At 41.7% G+C, this 21446-nt stretch overlaps 2 protein-coding genes across 2 annotated transcripts; one reads left to right on the forward strand and one right to left on the reverse strand.

Moving 5' to 3' along the window:
- The first annotated feature begins 4508 nt into the window (after positions 1-4508).
- LOC140222299 (uncharacterized) lies at positions 4509-4979 on the forward strand. Its single transcript, XM_072292461.1, has one exon. The coding sequence runs from the start codon at positions 4509-4511 to the stop codon at positions 4977-4979; it is 471 nt and encodes a 156-aa protein (XP_072148562.1).
- An 891-nt stretch (positions 4980-5870) lies between these two features.
- On the reverse strand, positions 5871-20568 carry LOC117847976 (transcription initiation factor TFIID subunit 1). The gene is made up of 21 exons (XM_072292462.1): positions 20532-20568; positions 19948-20060; positions 19742-19795; positions 19367-19429; positions 19224-19266; positions 18838-19092; positions 18269-18333; positions 17721-17889; positions 15819-16842; positions 14691-14893; positions 14362-14599; positions 13665-14001; positions 12619-12825; positions 12410-12502; positions 10542-10748; positions 10023-10187; positions 9076-9522; positions 8955-8960; positions 8007-8060; positions 7181-7906; positions 5871-6915 (listed from the first exon to the last, which is right to left on the reverse strand). The coding sequence occupies exons 1-21, from the start codon at positions 20566-20568 to the stop codon at positions 6562-6564; spliced, it is 4860 nt and encodes a 1619-aa protein (XP_072148563.1). The 3' UTR covers positions 5871-6561.
- Positions 20569-21446: the final 878 nt, after the last annotated feature.

The raw sequence follows: 21446 nt of genomic DNA on the forward strand, positions 1-21446 counted from the left end.
ATAGATCAGAGATAATATATGTCTATGTGTATGATGGCCTGCTGATTCCTTAAATATCAATTTATAGACACAGTAGAACATAAACGTTTACTAAATAAATTATAATACAAATTAGAATAAATTAGGGATGTAGCTCAATTGGTAGAGCACTATGTATTGCATGCTAGAGGATCCGGGTTCAATTCCTTGCATCTCCAATATAATTTTGTTTAAAATTCAATCTATCTATGATGACAAACAAAACATCAATATTATATATTAATATTATACAAATTAGAATAATTGGGGATGTAGCTCAATTGTTAGAGCACTATGTATTGAATGCTAGAGGATTGGGGTTCAATTCCTCACATTTCCAATATAATTTATTTTTAAAATTCAATCCATCTATGATGACAAACAAAACATCAATATTATAAATTAATATTATACAAACTAGATTCAATTGGGGATGTAGCTCAATTGGTAGAGCACTATGTATTGCATGCTAGAGGATCGGGGTTCAATTCCTCGCATCTCCAACATATTTTTAAAAAAATTCAATATATCTATAATCACAAACATAAATAAATATTATACAAATTAGAATAAAATTGGGGATGTAGCTCAATTGGTAGAGCACTATGTATTGCATGCTAGAGGATTGGGGTTCAATTCCTCACATCTCCAATATAAATTTTTTAAAAATCAATCTAACTATGATACAAACAAAAACATAAATATTCTAAATTTATATTATATAAACTAGAATAAATTGAAAAATTAATTATTAATTATAATGCAAATTGAAATAAATTTTATCATCTTTTAACAAGTATAACAACCCGTAGATAGATCAGAGATGATATATGGCACTCGTACTGGTCTGTGTATTCTGGTTCCTTAAATCTGAATATATAATTCTTGCTCGATCGTTTTGCATTTTATTTTTCTTGCAGCCTATCTGCCTATGTTATTATATCATGTTTATCCTAATATCAGCTGCATTTGTGGTGACCTTCGGTAAGGATCGGATTACTGCTGTGTGCGTTAGACAGACTGCATATGGTTCAGTACTGAAATCCACAATTTAAATGTTCAGACTTTTAGGGGAGATTCTACCTACTCGACTAAATTTTTGACACAAGGTTTGATTTCTCAAACCATCAATATAATTAGTTCGTCTTTAGTTCAAATTATAGTCCAAAAAAGAAAGCAAATCATTAAATTAATTGTAGCGCAAATAATGTTAAATTGGAGGTGTAGCTCAATAGGAGAGCTATGTATGCATGCCGGAGGTATAGGGTTTGATTCCTAGCGTTTCGTTTGTGTTTTATTAATTTTATATTCGCACAAATAGAACATAAACATTATTAAACTAAATTATAATGCAACTCAATTCGTGGACCGCTATATATGCATGCTAGAGGCAGGGGGATCGATTCCACGCATCTCCAGTACGGTTTTTTTTAATTTGAATCTATTGACACAAATAGAGCATAAAAGTTATTAAACTAATTATAATGCTAATTAGATATAGTTAAGGATGTAGCTAGATTGGTATAGCACTATGTATGGCATTCTAGAGGGTTGGGGTTTAATTCCTCGCATCTCCAATATATTTTAAAATTTTAAACTATTAAATTGACAGCTCAATTGGTAGAGCGCTAAGTATTTCAATACTAGAGGCAGTGTTCAATTCCTCTCATCTCCAATAATGTTTTAATTTTAATTATTCACACAAATAAAGCATAAATATTATTAAATTAACTATAATGCAAAATTAGACCAAAATTGGGGATGTAGCTCAATTGGTAGAGTGCTATGTATTGCATGCTAGAGGCACAGGGTTCAATTCCTTGCATCTCCAATATGTTTATTAAATTAATGATTAGTACACATTAGATTAAATTTGGGGATGTAACTCAAATAACTGAGCGCTATGTATGCATAACTAGAGGCATAGGATTTGGTTCCTTGCATCTCCATTATTTTTTTAAATAAATCAATATATAGCCACAAAACATAGTATAAACGTTATTAAATTAATTATAGTCCAATTAGATCAATTTTGGAGATGTATCTCAAATGTAGAGCATTATGTATGCATGCTAGAGGCACGGGGTTCAATTCCTCGTGTCTCCAATAATTTATTTTTAAAAAACTCACTCTAGGTTTAGTTAAAGATTGTTAAACTAATATTATAGTAAAAATTAGATTAAATTTGGGGTTGTAGTTTAATTGGTATAGGAATGTATGCTAGAGGGTCTGCTGGTTTGGTTTCTCGCATCTCCATTAAATAAATCCTGGTTGTATGATCGAATGTTTCTATTTTTTCAATAATAGTGGAGTGTTGCCTTTGCATTGTGTCACAAACAAAGACAACGTTCTCACACGTTTGGAACCTTCTTTTTTTTGTCCAAGCCGATTAGAACTAACAAGTCCCGTTTCTAAGAATATCTTAATTTTTTTTTCTGCATAGACCATCAAATTGCATCAGAAAAATAATGCTTCCAAGCGTATGTAATCCACCGGACACTCCATTTATTTATAATAAATTAATAATCAATAAAGCTCTTCTTGCACGGACTGAGCAACTGCAACTACGCATGATGCTTCTGTTCCTCCACGCTGTGCTCTAAAACGGCTGGATCATTTCGAGTATTGCATGGTTCTGCTTGTGTTTTTACGGTAGAGTTGGAAAAGTTTCCGTCACCATTCATTCAAGCATGAGCGTATGAAGAAACCTCTGCCTAATGAATCCACGGGTAATATGTGAAGATGTATCAGACATCAGAGATGGACTCTTCGGTCAAGATCCTTACCGTCTGTGCTCACAACTCATAATTGATAATTCTCTGCTACACTGAACGCACTTGTTGCGCACGTACTGGTAGTGCAGTTGCAGCATGTTGACCATTATTACAGTTTAAACAATTTGCCATCTCAGCAGGAACTTGAGACTGATTCTTGGTGTTGAAGAATTTCCTGTTAATCTGAAGATGGCAACGAAACCAGAGCACCCACTGGCGTCCCAACGCTTTCCTAATCCACAGACGGATTATCCAAATAAGCATTTGGCATGGCCCAATGCAAATCCTTGAAATTGTATCTGTTAATAAACGATACGTGAGAAGCAGGAAACCAACAGCCACGGCCCACTCAAATTCGCCGGCGCCGGTGCTCCTCAAGGCCGCCGAATCGCTCGATTCCACGCCAGCCACCGCGGGCGACGCTGCTCAGCCATCCTCGTCCACGGCCGCGGTGACAGCCCGCCGTCAACTCGCCGCGTCTCCTGTCCAGACATCGAAACCGACAAGGGGATTGGAGGGCGGTCCTGGGCGCCGTCGGTGAGCGGCGGCGGCGGACGGGCGGCGAGAGCGGGAGGAGCCAGTCCAGTACAGGGTGCATTCTGCAAATAACAGGGGTATTTTGCAAATATTTGGATCGCGACTATCAGGAATCTTTTATAAATAGGAGAGGTTAATTTGCCAATATTCGGATCACGATTATTTGTTTGAGTATAGTACAACACGGGATTAGATAGAGTTAGTCGGGATTACGATCCCTTGTACTGTCTTGTCCCTCCAAGTCTTTTAACTCTCATATACACCGGCTGAGGTCTCAATATAATACAATTCATATATTATACGCAATCTATTCCCTCCTACGTTATTGATCGTGATCCGAACCAGAGGCCACTTTGTAAATATTAGGGGGGCCGTGTGCAAATATGGCCACACGGCGGCTGGCGAGGCTGCGCTGTCCCCTCCGGCGCCGCCGGGCATCCGGCGCGAACCTCCGTCTGTCCGCTCTTCTGCGGTATTCCCGCCGCTCAACGCCATAGCTGAGGGCTACGGCACGGAGAGGCGGAGCCATCGGGCAGCCACAGTAACCGCCGAAGCAGGCTCTCGACGCCCATGGCGACCGCACCGGACCGCCCACCCGAGCGAGGAGGTCCCCACCGGAATCGCTGCCAGAGACGCTACAAGCTGCTAGCTCCGCCGCGCATACCACCAGCGGCGCGCCATTTCTTCTTACCCCAGGGCAGTCGCAGCATCTCCAGCCCACACTGAACCAGAGCACATCCATCCTACTGGCCGGCCTCGCCGCCAGCGTCAGGGCATCTTTATCGTGGCTCTGCAGCTGTGGTGGCGCCTCATCGAGCAAAACTTCGGATAAGCTGCAATGGAGGAGCAATGCCGGCTGATGCTCTGGTTTCGGACTTTGAGTTTGTCTGTTACGTTGAAATGGCTGCAGTGTTGAGACATCAGACATGCCTCTGGAGCGAGCATGCCAGCTGAAGGAACATGGCGGGTTGGGCATAAAAAATCTGTCGGTTCAGAACAAGTGCCTGCTGTTGAAGCTTCTTCATCGGTTGCATCGCCCCGGCGACTCTGCCTGGGCCCGTTGGGTTCGCGGACGGATCGACATGGTCAGCATGGCTGGAGATATATTGGGCCCCCACCGGCGTGACCTGGAGGAGCTGCTCCTTCTATACCGCGCTGTTACCTTCAGTCAAGTCGGCAATGGCGAAAACACCTGCTTCTGGAATGACCGCTGGCGTTCTTCTTCAGGAGGTTGTACAGGAAAGGATTCAGTGCCGGGCCAACCTCCTGAAGAAGAACGCAGTGGACGATGCAAGCTGCGAGCTGTGCCGGCAAAGCAATGAAGACTGCAATCACATTATCTTCACCTGCCCCTTCGCCGTGCAAGTTTGGGCGCACCTGGGCGTCGACACAACCGGAGGCAGTGTTGCCTCGCTCTGGACTGTGCCTCGTCCGGCAACAGTCCCGCCCAAGCACTACGACAGCTTCCTCCTGCTGACTTGTTGGCACACCTGGAAACACCGCAACGAAATCGTCTTCAACGGTGCTCCCCCTTCCCTCCGTCGGCTGCTGACGGCATGTTCGCAGGATGCGATGCTGTGGAGCTGCAGATGGCCACAGTCTGAGCGCATGATCGCTGATGCATGGTGCCGAGTTTTTAGTCAAATGTAGATCACTAGCAACACCGGTGAACTCCCCCTGTTTTTTCCCCAAAACCTGCTAAAACCTCTATGATGTAACAAGCTTTTTGGCTGGCTGTAACAGCCCTGATGAATGAATCAGGTGGGGACGCTCTCCCCCCGTTTGACCCTCAAAAAAAAAATATCAGACATGAGCCTGCTGACAATGAACTGGAAAACGGATCTTTCTTAGATGATGACAAGTCATTATAAGTGAGGATCGATCAGACATCAGAGATGGACTCTTCGCTCTTCGGACAAGATCCTTCACCGTCTTTGCTGATAACTCTGAATTCTCTGCTACACTGAATTCGAAACTGAAGGTGGATTCCATCTTCGAACCACGAGTATTGCAGCATGTGGACTGTTACAGTTTAAAAAATTGTTGCCATCATCCATCACAGCAGGAATTTGGTACTGAATTTTGCAGTTGGAAGAAAAGCATTCAGGTTAATCTGCAGACGGCAACCAAGTCAGAGCAGCCATTCTCCACCGCATGCCGTTCTCCACCGCGGGCACCTCTCCACTCCAGTGGACACGAAGACCGTCGCAACTCGCAACGCGGCGGGGGAATCAGGAGAGCAGCGGCCACGGCGACGCTCCATCCGCCGCCGCCTCCGGTGATCCCCCGACGGCCGAATCACTCGATTCCAATTCCAGACCGCCGCGGCGACGCTGCCCAGTCCTCGCCCACGGCCGCGGCGACAGCCCGCCGTCAATTCGCCTCTTCTCCCGCCCAATCATCTAAACTGACACGGGCAGGCTTTTCCGGGGGGGAAGGGATGATGGCAGGAGTGCGGCGGTGGCCGCGGTCGGTGAAGGGCGGTGGCGGACGGTCGGGAGCAGGAGGGTCTCAATCCAATACAGGGTGCATTCTGCAAATAACAGGAGGAATGTGAAAATATTTGGATCGCAACCATTGATCATGAATTCATGATCCAAGACTTGTAAATAATTGGATCGCAACTATTAATCACGATTCATAATTGGAGCGCAACTATTAATCACGTTTCAACTTAGGGGTCACGTGCAAAAACGGTGGCCGGCGAGGCTGCGGTGTCCCCTCCGCCGGGCATCCGGCGCCGGCGGGGACTCCCCGGCCACTCCGCTGCAATTTGCAGTATTCCCGACGCTCACGGCCATAGCCGAGGGCGGCGCCAGCCACTGCAGCCGCCGGAGCAGGCTCTCGACGCCATGGCAACCCACCGAGCCACCCACTCCGGTCAGTACGTCCCCGCCGGGATCGGTGCCCCCTCGACGCGCACGCCGCGGGCTGCGGCCCCGGTACAACCACAGCATCTCCGGCCTGCACTGAAGCTCAGAGTACAATTCCCCAATCACAGAACGAGCACATTAGTTAACAGCGAACCGGCTTGCAGTTGGAAACTAAACTGCTATCTCCAGATACCAACACAACGGCAAACCAGACGGAACTGCAACGTCATTGTTACCGCCGCGACCAAACTATACACGAGTACACATCATACCCTCTCCTACAGAACAGCATGTACAGCATCTACGTTAGGATAAAGTGAGATCTAAATGCTACGCCTAGACGCCTAGTTGTTATCATGCTAGTCCTCGATCGCGCCTTCCGCGTCGTCGAGCAGCTCCGCGCTCTCCTCGAGAAGCTGATCGCACATCTTCAAGAGCTCGTCAGCGAGGGGAGGGATGCCGCGATGGCGGTTGTCGTTGTAAGCGTGCGCGTTCACCGCTATCTGCGCCACGTCAAGCCTGAACGACTGCCTGTTCCTGTACTCCATCTTCCTCACCTTGTCCCTGATGGTAGCAAGGTCCATTGGGCGCTTGACTATGTCAAAGTAGTCAGGGGCATCTTTCTTCATCACCGGTTTGAGAAATAGGTATGATATAGCAGTGTTCCTCCGCAACTGGTCAACTACCTGTTCCAGTATGTTGGAGAGCTCAACCTGCATGAGGATGGAAACAAATTAGTCAAGCTCAAATTTCTCCTCCAGATTAAATGTAATTCAATTTACTATTTTAAGGAATCAAACCAATGCCTAGTGCCCAAAAGATGTCAACCAAATAGCAACAAGTAAGAGCATCAGTCAAAGTAGAGAACATGCTTTTATACAACTAGTCCAAGTTGTGGCCGAAGATACTACAACAGAATCAGCAAGAACAAACTTGGAGACAAATGATACTAAGCATGTGAAGACTAAAAAATTGTACCTCTCCTCCTCTGCGCCGTTTAGATGCTCGGTGTTTTTCAGGTACCCTTCTTTCATTAATGTATGGCCTATGATCAAGGAGGGCATCACCTCCAGATTCAGGTTTTCTCTTTTCCATAATCTTCTGCTTTGCCTTCCGGAGCCCTTTCTCTCTCTTTTCATGTATCCTAGTTTCAATTGGCATCTGTTCCTGTATGTCCCTTTTCCCTTTGAAAGTTATCAAGGATCCATCATTTTCCATTATTATGCGGTTGCTGCTGCTTCTTTCCTCCAGGCTCGACCTACTTCCATGCAAGGAATTCATCTGACCTGATTCTCTATCACACCAGTCTTCTCTGCTTTTGTTCTCAGAAGCCAAAAATTCAACATGTCTTTCTTGGTCTACAAGAACCTTAGGTTGCTTGATGGTGATCATCTTGCAAGGTATATCCTTCCCTAATTCAGCAGGAGGCCGAAATACAACAGATGCCTTTATAGTGTCAGGAGGATAATCATCCCCACATTTGAACTTTACTTGGACAGATTTTTTCTTTTCAATGCATTCTGGCCCTCTGGTTTCAGGAACTTCAGACGAGACCATAGTTGTCAACTTCTTACTTGGCGTCTTTATTTGCATCTGGCTAACTTCATCTAGAGGATTAGACTTGGTTGAATTTGTATCCATTCCAGAGTTTTCTTGGTCCTCCCCATACTTAGGGCACAGTTTGTTGGTCCGAATATGCCCAAGCTATACAACAAAAATGTGGCAAAAAAAACTTAGTCATAATATAATAAAAACGAAGTCATAATATAATAAGATTATTTTGAATTCACTTTACTGTGCCTACCTGACCACAGGCTCCACAGATAAGAGTACCATACTTTCCGCATTGTCTCTTTTCCTGAAAATAAGAAAATGCTGTCAAGATAGGAAGACATGATCAGCTTCGACGTGAATCATAGAACTCTCAACACAAATGCTCAATTTTTTAATTTTAGTTGCAAATATACCCCACTAAAACTTTAATAGGCACCAGACCATGCCAAAAATAAGCGCACAGCAGAATTACCTTACTTAAATTGACAAATTTAAACTTCATTCCCACTACTCAACTTCAATTAGCACTCTCGACTTCTCGAGGCACTTTTTGCGCAGGCTGATGGTAAGGAGTTCACCACCAATACAACATAATCGCACAGAGTACACCGTAGTGATCACACTGAGTATCATTACACAACCAGAGGAACATAATTACATGTAGTAGCATAAGTGGGACTGAAGCAAAACTTGTGTCTAGCACTCAGCGTGACAGATAAAAAAAGCTAATTCAAGCTGACAAGGAAAAAAGTGCAACTGCTTCAAGAGTCACAACGATGGCATGAGCATACCTCAAGCGCATCCATTCCTAGAGCACTCCTTTTAACTAAGAGGATGTCATTTCCATCGAATGTCATCGCAGCCTTCAGTTTTAAGGGCAACCTACCTTCAGCAAAAGAATTCCTGGCCTGCATGCAGTAACATAGCATATTAGTTATTAGAACTTGTTTTCTACCAGTACAGCAACAAATAATAGTAACAGACAAGCAACCGAGGTAGGTCCCAAACTTCTGATGGAGTACTACCTCTTGCACTTCTGTTGCAGTACTACCCTTTGGGGTCAATGCAGCAGAATGAGCAGATGATTTAATCATTTGCCCAGTCTCACTCTGCTTGGATTTAGTGGCACCTCGACCATATATAGATGTGCCATAATTTGTCATATCCACAGGCTGCTTTTTCCCCTTCGTATCATTACCATCATCTGTGACATGATAAACCAACAATAATAAGCACTAAGATAGTCTTTGTTAAGAAAAACATAAAAAAAAGAAATAACCACCTTCAAGAAGTTTTTTTGCCAGAGAGACTTCTTCTACATCGTCTTCAATTTCACCATTAATTTGAGTTCGAGTTGGGCACCTTCTCATTATAAGTCCTCTCATTCCTTCTGCTTTATCATTCCTCAGCCCAGCTTTACCAGTATCTTCATCATCAAATTCTTCGGCATCTAGCAAGTTCTCAAGATCCCCGGCAAATGAGTCGAGATCACTGTTGGCTTCCGTGTCACTGCCATTCTCAACATGATCGACAGCTGAAAGTGACTCAACTTGTCTGTCCCAAATTTCCTGACATTTCTCTCTAGTTTGCTGCTGAAGCTGCATAAAAGACATCCCGTTTCTACGCGCGAACTTACTAACTGGAATTTCATTAATAGTAATTCCCGATATAGCTTTCTCACTTGACAGCTTCCTCACCATAGTAATGCGATCCCACCTTGTTAATTTGTCAATTTGCTCTTCTGGAAGGCCGAATTTTAGAAGCAGCTGTATACAGCAATATGTTAATGAAAAACACTAGAAAGCAAATTGTATATAATTTTGATAGATACAAGAACACAAGAGTCACCAAAGCAAGATGGTTCTCCTTAGAAAAAATATCACATTAATTCACTTTTTCTAACTCTATAGAAAAATATCATATTAAATACTAATCGACGAGAATATAGAAGTAGCTTGGCCAATGTTATGCAGCATGGGAGATCTAATTCTACACTAGTGAAAGCAAAAGTACACTAAATATAACCTGAGTGTTAATGACATGTGGGGTTAAGTGTCACTGGCAATTTTTACAGCCGATAGTATATTGACAAAATGTGAAAATATATTCATCATATCAAGGCAATTGTTTAAGGATCTATATGTGCTTTATTCATAGACCTTAAAAATAAGAATCTCAAGGACTTTCAAATATTAGCACATATATATATGTCCACAGGCAATGCTTACAGTGTGTAGTATTAATAAATCAACAGGCTCTATGGTACCTCTCGGGCTGCATCATTGCTCAACCTGCGGAGATCAGCATCAGTTCCAGTTACAAGGGTACCTTTTGCTGGAGCTGACTTTTTCTTGACATAGCTGAATCCAAGACCACAGCCAGATGGATCACCGAAACCAGTAATTTCTAATCTTTCTATATTTTTTCTGTCCTGCACATGTCCAAGGAAACTAGAATAAAATTTGAGAAAAACGTATATCAACAATAAGTATAGGAACAGGAGGAATTTAACAACATATCCCCACATTTTCCCTTTTATAGAAGAAGGCGCAAGTACCAGTCTGAGTCCTGCAACACTAGATAATTATTAAGAAAGTTGTTTTCAGCCTAGCAAAATTATGAAAGTTGTTTTCAGCCCAGGAAAACACAGAAGACGGAGTGTAACAACTATTCCACTGCAGTTTGCACCAATAGTACTTGGTTTTAGGGCAACATACTGGCATAAAGTGAACAGTAATGATGTCACAGCTCACTAATCATGAGTAGAAGTTTAACAGTATAGTACCTCATTAGTACAAGCAACAAAATTGCTGGTAAGATTCCAGCTAGTAATTTGTAACTCCCTCTCAATATTTGCTGCAGCAGAAAGCTCCATAACTTCATCAGGAAGTTGATTCATGGCGGAAGCCAGTCCAACAGGATGAGTAAGATTTACAATTCCTAATTTCTTGAGACGATACAGACCAGCTTGCATACTGTCATAACAGCATACCTGAAGAATGATATAAACGCAATAACAAGTCATGGCGATAGTTTCAGGGAAGGGCAAAAGAAATACTATTACCAAACATTAGTTTAATTTCATGCTGTAATGATGTAGTTTTTTTACCAAAATCAGTAGGGGAAGCCCCAACCTATTTTGATATAATTTTTTATTCCAAACCCGTTTAATTCGCACCCATAGGGAGTCAAACCCAGGTCTGCTGGATGCTACACAGGTGCTCTAACCATTAGGCTAGAGGCCCTTTCACCTGTAATGATATAATTTCTTTCAACCTTTCAGCATTATCACAATTTCAAGCTTTTGACAATTCAGAGATGCAAGTATGTTTGCTGAAGGCGTGCTTGATTACATTATAGAGACCACTGGCAATATTAACTTGATAATTCTATGAGTTTATTACTTTAGAAAAAAGAAGAAAAATACCCAACAAAGGGTACTCAAAAATGTTCAGTTGTGCCAGTTGGGTCCATGAACTTGAATCGTAGTGTGAAAGAACCTTGAGCTTTCTCAGTTGCATCAATTAGGTTCACCAATCAATTAGTACAGGGATCCTATTAGTATAAATGTGGTAATCCACAAAAAGTTTAATTGGATCATTAGGTCCTTGCATTAGATTATTTTTTGATAAGGATCCTTGCACTAGATTAGTCATCCAGCAAAGGACCCTAACTGATACTGTGTCATAACTCAAAAATAAGAAAGGTCAAGGACCCAACAGATAAAACTCAATTTTAAGGATCAATGTTGCATCTTACAAACTTCATGGTTACTCGGCATCGTTCCAAATACAGTGTTGATCTCAAATGTTAATATTCTAGCCATTAGAACTGATTAGGGGAATATCTTGGCTATCCACCAAAAGCTTGGTTGACATTCTAACCAACCTAATCTTCTTTTAAAAAAAAGGTCATGACCATCTTTTCATCTCTTTTTAAGCACTGCCTAGAGAGACATGTCTACCACATCTATCTCACAATCTCTTTATAAGAGTCCACAATGTTTGACAACTCCCAAGTAGCAAGAAAAGTTTGGGCACCTCTAAGGCTTTAATGCAATCTACTAACAACCCTCAACGGCATCCTGAAATATATAGGAGCGCTGAAACTGGAATCATAGTTATTTACTAAAAATTAAGAACCATTATAAAGAAACTTAGCAACCACTCCCTCTCTTTAGAATACGAGGAAGCTTATCCCAAAACAGAGGGCATACAGTTGATTCCCTAGTTGCAGTTAATAACTTTTTTCCTTCCCACTTTTAGCTCTTTTATATTAATATATATGAAGAGTTCAAGACAAAATGAAGAGATTTTAGCACTAGGCTATTCCACACAACAAGTGAGATCTGCAAGGTCCAGATTTTCTTATCTTCTCTATTCAGAGATGTATGAAAGGAATTGACACCTTATATATTTTGAAATGGAGATACAAGTAATCAATCATGCAGGTGATCCTTATAACCAATAAAATGTGATCAACTCTCACATTTCCTTGAGACATAAGGCTTGTCATCAAGAAATAAATTATCAACACAAGTGTAATTTGAATTGTGTGGAGGGGTATGGGTTTTATAACTGTTTCTTTTCTGCTCTAATGAAATGGTACACAACTCTCCTGCGTATTCGAGACAAAAAAATGAAGAAAACTCACACTTTCTGGTGCTAATAATCTTCTCAGTTCTTCCTCAGATGGAACCTGGAAATCAGGTCTCTGTGTCCAGAATGAATGTCCATACGGTCCTTTCTGAATATAAAAATGCAGCCAAGGTTAAATCAAAAGCCACTAAAATGAAGGATAAATACTAACAAGATGTATTGATACAACTACAGGAGTAACAACGTATGTGATAGACATCTAACCTTCAACTCTGCACAATGCTTCAATCGTTTTCTCACCATAGCATCTGTCAAAGGACTTTGAATAGGTAATTCATCAGCACGGATCTGAGAAATAACACCAGGCCTCTCCCTAGCACGGAACTCACGATAAACATATACAAGCATTCTATCCAGAAGATAATTCTGCACAGTTTTTGTCCCTGGTGACAATACTTCCATATGAGGTTCCTGCCAGGTGAACACAGCAATCATTTATAAATGGCATGATAAGACTTATTCCAAACAGTACAGCTCCTATAATAGGTGAGTGCAAGAAACAGAAACAAGAATGTATGTATGACAATGATCATAATATGTATTTCTATTAAGCTATTCTAGCAATGATGGAAGTCAAGGGGAAAAACAAGTACCATTTACAGATTGATGCTAACTGAAGTGAATATGATCGGATACAATTTCTTTTCAGATATTACAAAAAAAATATGTATCAAAATCAATGTTCTTCAAGTCATGTTCCACAGAAACAGCACGCAGTTTAACAGAACATTTCATTTATGTTATTTCATACTGTTTTTCCTTAACCAATGGCAACAGCACTACCATTTAGGTGCTGTGTATATATCATGGCAGATCACAAAGCAGCTTTTAACATGCAACTTGCAAAGGTAAAACAACACGCTACATTATTGAACTTCATAGAAGAACCAATAAAACAATATTAAAATTCGATGAACAAAACTAAAACAAAGTAATGAAAAAACATAATGAGCAAACGTATATTTTATTACTGTAACAATCCCGATACCAAAAAGGCGCTAAACAACAAACTCTTCAAGCTATGTTCAAAATATGATATACTTGTACGAATTATACCCTAGATAACGCAATGGAAATTTAAGATTATGATCTGAAAGGTACAGCTAGGCAATGTAATACTTCAAAGCATCCATCAAATGCATCCAAAATCAGCTTTTCATTGACCGTGTTAGGACAAACAGCAGGCAGTAACCTGGCAAGATTGCACATCTTGCTGATAGTGACTACAGAATTTTGGCATGAGAGCTTACTTGTTGGCCAACAGCATAAAGCTTATCAATACGTCGAAGGGAAAGCACCCCTTTGGTTGAACGAACTAAAAGATAATCAGTTGATGAAACCTGGTGAGGAAATATAGGTGACCTGTACATGTTTGTTTCAAGACAAGACTGATGAGACCCAGAATGTATGTCTCCCAGAAAAGGAGGTATGTCAGCCGGATCAATCGCAAGCACAGTACCCAGTCCATTACTGTTCTTTTGAAGTGATGTAGCTGTCTCATCAGCAGGTGAAGTTTTTTGGTAATATGTACATAGCCGGGCTCCCATTCCAGCATTTGAAAGTAGTAAAGGTCTCTCCTCACAGTATCTGAATTCAGTGACAGAAAACAGAATTAGTACAGTTGTTGAGGAGAAAATATGTAAGCAAAAAATACTGCCATTTACATAGCACATACAATCTTGAGCATCATCCTGTACCTGTTCACCACTAGGCTAAACTAACAGAGAAAAATTTCAACAAGTAACAAAAAAAAATCCGGTGACTAACCAATTTCCCAAAATTAACAAGCAGATCATATGCCTATTTTACTTGACCAATCACATAATAGCATCATGATCACCGCTTGGCTGAACTAACAATTAAGTTTGCATTTATGTAGAGCCATGGACGTACAAGCTCATTGCCATTAATGCTTCCATCATATGAAGCGAAATAAATTGGACTTACTCCATTAAAAATACATGTCCATCCTTAACGGACAAGTCAGCTTTTTTCCTAAATGCCCCGGGAGGATGTAGAGGCTTGCCCTCACCAGGTAACTTTTGTGCTTTTGGCCATAGATTTACTTCAGAGCGAACAACATGCAGAATCGAGTTAGGATACACATTTTGCATAGCCAACGAGATATCATCCTGAAGCTCTTTTCCAGAACAGAACAACTTTATTCTCTCAGAAGGTTTAAATTCTGCATAAAGTCAGGACATCATAAAAAAGTCAATATATGAAATAATAGACAAAAATAAGCAATAGGAACACAACTGAAAATGAATCCTAACCTAACTTCTTTGAAACTTTTAATTTGACAGAGACCGGAGTTTCGTCCGCGTTGAACACAAGCTTGAATCCTTTTCGTCCCAGAGTCATCAGTATAGCAGTCATTCGCCCGTGGCTAGATGCAACTCCTTGCAGTTGAGCAGCAAGTTTATTTTCATGTGGGTACCACTTAGCTTTTGGTCTGTGAAAGTTTACAATCTCCTTACTGCAGAAAGTAGAAAATTGACAAAAATGATAAGAAATTTAGTGGGGAAAGAACACAAAATAATAGAGTTCAGTAGGTGATATAACATGACAAGTTGACAACAAAGGTCATATTTGGTTCCATTGCCAAGGGGAAAGCATGCAAATTGGGTTTCCTTGCCTAACTTTAGGCAAGGTGCATAAGGATTTCCTTTCTTTTGACGGAGAGCCAAGTTGGCTCTCATCTACTAGCAAGGATTTCTTTGCCCACTATCAAGGTTAAGCAAGAAAGCTCAACTAGGAAACTTGTTAGATATAACCGAGACCCAAGGTCAGAAGTGTCAAGACATGCACCATACGTTGAGCACCGAGCTGTCTCGCAATATGGCATCTGTTCCCATGCTATTGCACGATGCTTCAGCATGTCATCCACAGCAGCAGAAGAATTTAGCTACCATCTTACTCTTAATTGAATTCAGTTGTTAGCATCTTATCTCTAGATTGCATGCATATCTCTGAGTGAATGAAGCAAGAACGGCAAGATCTAAAAATGTAAATTATTTGAGTATAGTTATAACCTAATCTCCAGACTTTTCAAGTTCTAAAGTCACAGACTACAGATAACTTGGTTGTACTATCCAAAAATATGGGGTACAAAGTATCCAAATTAAACTGCGAAATATTTCTCCAAGACAACAGAAGTTTCAAATGTTTCCTCAAGGGGATAGCACCGATAAATACTCTTTGTATCTCACTTTTGAAGTTAATAAAAGAAAATGCAAATAAATTTATTTGCAATTTTGCTGATGCCTAACTGTTAAACATTCGCTCCACTGTAATTCTTATCACCTCAATAAAGTAACAGTACAGAGAAGAAAGATTCACCCTAATAGACGCTTGTGCATACAATAGAAGTTTCAGAGAGGGAAAGGCAGGGTGGCTCATACTTGCTCAGTTTTAGTTTCATGGTTTGCAGCTTCTGGGCTGGAGCAGAATGCACAACCTTTATGTGTATTGAAGCACCTTTTTTAGAAGACGACTTAGCTTGCTGCGACCATTTCCAGTTAGAATAAAACTCGTCATTTGAGATGTTGAAGTGGTCACTCCATGAAATCAATTGATTGTCAAATTTCTCCACCGACGATGCTGAACTCTGCCCTGATTGACTACCAACGCTCATGGCAGGAGCATGAGAGTGGATCAGATCCACTTTCTTTTCATCCAGAATCTCAAATAGCATCCGATCATCCTTAAGATCGAATATAAGTTTAGGCTTCAGAGTATCCTCACAAGGATCCCATATAATGTTGTCCCACCATGATCCCTCTAATAACTCCCTGTTCAGTGAATACAGGTTGTCTAAACACTGCATGGTCTTAGTTTTGAGTGTCCCAGCAATGCTATTTGGTTCTGTGTGGTTATTCTTGTCCTGGGCTGTCTCCTTTGTCAATGCACGGTAGCTGTTCTCAGGGGCATGGTAATTAGAAGCAGCAGGCATTTTAGTAAAACCAAAAGGCTGTATTATTACTGGGGAAACATGGATTTTACTCTTTACATCACAGCACCCAGTGGGATGACCAAAATCCTTAGCACGGTCTTCACTGTGAGTGTCCATGCTCTCTTCATATATTACACAACTTTTTAAGAAAGGCTGACTTTCAGTTGCTGGTGGTGAATCATCCCAAATGATATAGTTTTCCCAATCATCATGCTCAAGTGCATAAAAATCAGGACAAACAGGGGACTGCTTAGCAGTAGGAATATCTTGATGCGAATCTTTCATTGGTTGTTCAGAACGACATGAGTCATTTAAACATAGAGTGACATCAGGAACTGATTCATCACTGTCTCTCTCACCAAAATCTTCATCCATTTTGATATGCTTCAAATTTGAGGAATTATGGATACTGCTTCGAAAAAATACTTCCTCATCTTCTTCAATGATGTCAGCATATTTAGCGATTCGGAGCTCTAGAAGCAATTGCAACCATACAAAGAAGACATCAGATATACTCAAATGTTCTGGCCATGAGCCCCTATCATATCAAGCTTTTAGTGTCCGATAATCTATGATAACCAGTATTCACTCAGCCAGCCCCACCTTTTAAACAGTTTGCTACTTTCGGAACTATATAGTTACGTTCATATAGCAGCAGAACAAAGATCTAATAAATATCATTTTCATGCATGTAGGTTGAAAATTTATCAAATGATCATCTGTCAACGATAGCATTTGCTGCAAAAAGGATCGATCAATACCATAAAAACTATTAGGTCCATAAATGCATACTTTGCAATACCAAGCAATTAAAAGGCTTTATAAGCAATCCACTACATGTCCAGCCAAATATTCAGCGCTTTTAACTTGGATAAAACTATTGAGGACACCTAACCCTCGCATGCAGCATTTGTATTTGGCTTAATGGCTTGGCAGGAATAGCTTTAAAGAAACTGTAAAAACTATGAGTACGTTTTTTTTATTGAAACTATACAGCCGGGGAGACCCCCACTGTGGTAAGATATATTAAAAAACAAAGGAAAAAAAATACTGTAAAGGAGTTAGATACTTAAGGAGTTTAGGGGGAGACCCTAAACTATGAGTACATAGTAAGAAGTTCCAAACACTACTATTACATTGAGTTAGATACTTACCCTAAAGAAATATAGATTGGAGAACAGATAGGCAGTTATAAACACATATTGTTGACACAGCTATGAATAGGAGCAATTAAGTTTCTTTATTTTCAAATTGGATAAGCGGGAAGAATAAGTTATATCCATAAAAGACTGCCATGGTACCTTTCTCAAAAATCAGTCAATAACAAAAAAATTTTAGGGGTGAATAATACCTTTATTTATTGGATGTGTATGGTGATCTGCCTTCCGTTTCCTTGCAGGCTCCTGGATATCAAAAATTTCACAAAACCTCAGGATCACACTCCCATCCTCTATGCACAAAACAGGGAGGGAAACTGCAGTTTCAGACCCGAGATGACCTTCTTCAGTGCCCATTTCTTTCTGCGTCAATATAGACCGTTAAGAAGATGAGATTAAAATTTAGATCCTTATGAAATATACAGGTTGAATAGAAAACGGTGAGTCCATTGGTTACAAGACATAAACTGTATATAACTTGATAAGTAGGGTTTGGTGTCTCATTGAAATGCGGAGCCAGGGCCCACTTGTAACAAGGGCACCAATGTCTTTCATCAACAGAAATGCTTTACAATATCCCCTAGCTAACTTCCTAAAACAACTTTGACGAAGCTGTGAAGGGAAGTTTCATGCATGAATCCCTGACGACCTAAAGATGTACTTAAGCTATACAGGCAGAAAAACACTTCAGTTAAAGATGCCATGCAACAGTTCTAAGATCAAGGTCCGTACTTGACGATACCTGCAAAACTTCATATTCAAAATTCATAATGTTTGAAGGTTCCATAACTGGCTGCTCAGTTAAAACTGCATCCAAAAAGAAAATGACAGATAAAAATATGGCTGTTAGCAAATCAAATATAAATGTAAAACTTAAACTGAAATTCTGTGCTGTTAGCTACAACATTTAGGTTGCTCTGTTTATTTTGAAACATGTTCTCAACTATCAAACTAACTTTTGTGGTTTTAGCAAAAAGTTTCACAATATTCTAACTACATTCCAATCAATAAAAGTGGTATTTATGCTAGGCTTTCACCACAAAAGAAAATGGATAAATGTATGGATAAAGTTCAATTTAGGTTTTATAACATCTGACATTCACACCGGGTCACTACCTGACAAGGGAAAAGGCAGCACATGCATACCCATGAGTAAAATAAAATTGCAAGCTTACATGCGAAGCCTTAAAATATTTGAATTGATAGATGGAAGAAACAGGGGTAATATGGAAACAAAACAGTTGTAAGAAACCGAATTATTGCTAATATAGGGGGAAAAACACAAAAACAACTAGGGGTTTGGTTCAATACCATCTGAAGAGCAATTTTGCGCAACACTATTAACATGGATCTCAATATCATTGGTCGTTTCATCATCCTCGTCATAATTCTCTTCATCAAACACTGATACTGTACTATTGACCAAAGCATAAACTGCATTTGATGAGAAGTAATCTTTTCTGGAGAGCACATTTTCTTCCTCTGTAGTTGCTTCAACTTCAGGTCCATTGTATTCTTCATCAATATCTTCAAAGTCAACAGCATCTTCTGCCTTATCATCATAGTCTAGATAACAGCAAAAAGATCAGGAATCGACTAGTGTGTATGATTAGGTATGGAGAACAGGACAAGGCTGTCAGAAATGGCAAGAGATAATCGTCATTTAGCTTTTATGGAAAAGTTATGCTGCCACTAACCTTGCTCAGAAGGATCAGTCGGTGCTGGAGAAGATCTGATTAACTATATTAGCAAGCAGCACACTGTTAGCATGTTTGACAACAATACAGTGCCAAATTAACTATTACCATGAGATATATGAGATAATAACATATTAACATACATCAATGTCTTCGAGGGATTGAGCCAGGTCATCTGCTAATGCAAAAAGGTGTTCCTTCACATCCTAATGTTATAAAATAGAATTAAGAAAATGCAAAAGTTTGATAGTATTATAATCATAACTACAGAGTTTTGTTGCAGAAAGATTCGATAGAACAGCATATATCAGAAGACATATTCACATATCCCTAGGCTGCATAAGCATAACTGCCTTCTTTCTGGTCACATTTTCTGAAGACCTACGCAGGTTGATGGCTTATACAAATCATGGGAAAATTACAATATATGGACTGACAATTAGTTGCAGCTCGAAGCATAAGGAAAACATAATGAAGGTATTAAAGATTCATATAACCAACTAGATTCCACGCCACACCACAGCAATTGCAAGCTGGCCATAAGTTTTAACATCAAACCCTACATCCATCTCCTAGAGGCATTCAGAAAATGGACATACTCAAAAGAACTAGCTGCATGTCATCTTCAGATAGGATAGAGGTAGCAAGATGAAATAAAGGGACCTAAAATATTCTAATTTTACTCTATCAAAAAAAATAAGAAATCAAAAAGAGAAGAGTTTACCTCATCAAGATAGTCAGCATCTAAGTCACCAGAATCATCTACATTGCCAAACATAAACCCCAGGAAGCCATTCCCGCCACCAGGCTCCTCATAATCCTCTTCTTCATCATCATCTGCAAGGACGGCAATGGCAATAAGCAGGGTGAAGTTAATCAACCTAGTATGGCCAGCATTTCATCAATTGCATACAGCTTGCAATTGATTCAGTTTCAGAGCAATGCTTGTATTAAGACATCCAAACTGTAGATAAATGAATCATGTCAAGTTGACGACTAATGAATACATGGTCCATTCCCAGCAGACAGCAGCTTATGTGAGTTAAAAATTTGAAAATGCCATCCACGAGTGTCAAGTAACGACTCGTCCAATTCAGCACGCAAATAGACACAGAATTGACAGCACAGAAGCACGGTAAACACACGCCCACCAAAAGCACCCCCAACAGAATCATAGTAGAAGTCTAGAACTGCCAGCATCGCAGCAGTTCACGACCCCAGGCACCGACGATCGTCGACTCGAGGCAACAAAGGAACCCAACCACGCAAGCGCCGCACCGGGAGGAGAAGGCGAAGAGTCGAGCTCACCTGCAGCGCTAACGGTCGGGCTCTCGTTGTCCCTCATGGCCGCTGCCTGCGGCTGCCGCGGCCCTACCACTGCCGCCTCCGCCCGCCTCCACCAACCCGCGGCGGCGTCGGCTACTAACCCCGGACCGCGGCGCTCCCGCACCCCCGATCGGCGCCGGAATTTCCGAGCCCTAGCGCTGCCGTGGTTGGATTGGGGGCGAGTGAAAAAGAAACCGCGGGAGGGGAGGGGGAGCTGTGGAGGCGGTTTCGAGGAGGCGGACGCCGAGGCGGTGCGGGGGCAACGAACGGGGCCGGGCTGTCAATCTACTGGGCTTTCGCCGAATGGGCCTCAAAGGCCTGCCGACACCATCGTACCGATAAGGCCCATTCGCACTCCCACTCGGCTACTCCCCTCCCCTTCCCGACTCGCCACCACGGACAGACAGACAGGCTTGGTGGCTGCTCCTCCGCCGCCGCCGCCGCGGCGCGCTTCCCCGTCACTGGCTCACTGCTGGGTGCTTCCCCGTCACTCAAGGTAACAGAAAACCTCCTTGTGCATCCCCCGAGTGCTGGGAACTCAGATCTCAGGGAGCGTCGCTGTATTCTGGAACCATTTCTCACCGAATCTCCCCCCAATTTTTGCTTGGGTTTGGTATTGCGCGCGCCGCCATGGACGTGAACGACGACGCCCTGGGCCTCATCCTCGAGCGGGTCGACTCTGGGTCGACTCGCACGTGTCCCTCATCGCGCCGGGGCCGTGTGCAGGCGGTGGCGCCGCGCCGTCGCCGACGCCGCCTTCCTCCGCCGCTACCGCACCCTCCACGCGCCACCCGCCGGCAACTACCACAACGAACGATCCTCACTGAGAACGAGCCACGGACGACCGGTGTTTGTCCCCTCGTCGGCATCGATGGTGGACGCCCGCCACGTCTCCCT

This window comes from Setaria viridis, chromosome 3 (assembly GCF_005286985.2).
Source record: "Setaria viridis chromosome 3, Setaria_viridis_v4.0, whole genome shotgun sequence".
Lineage (NCBI taxonomy): Eukaryota > Viridiplantae > Streptophyta > Magnoliopsida > Poales > Poaceae > Setaria > Setaria viridis.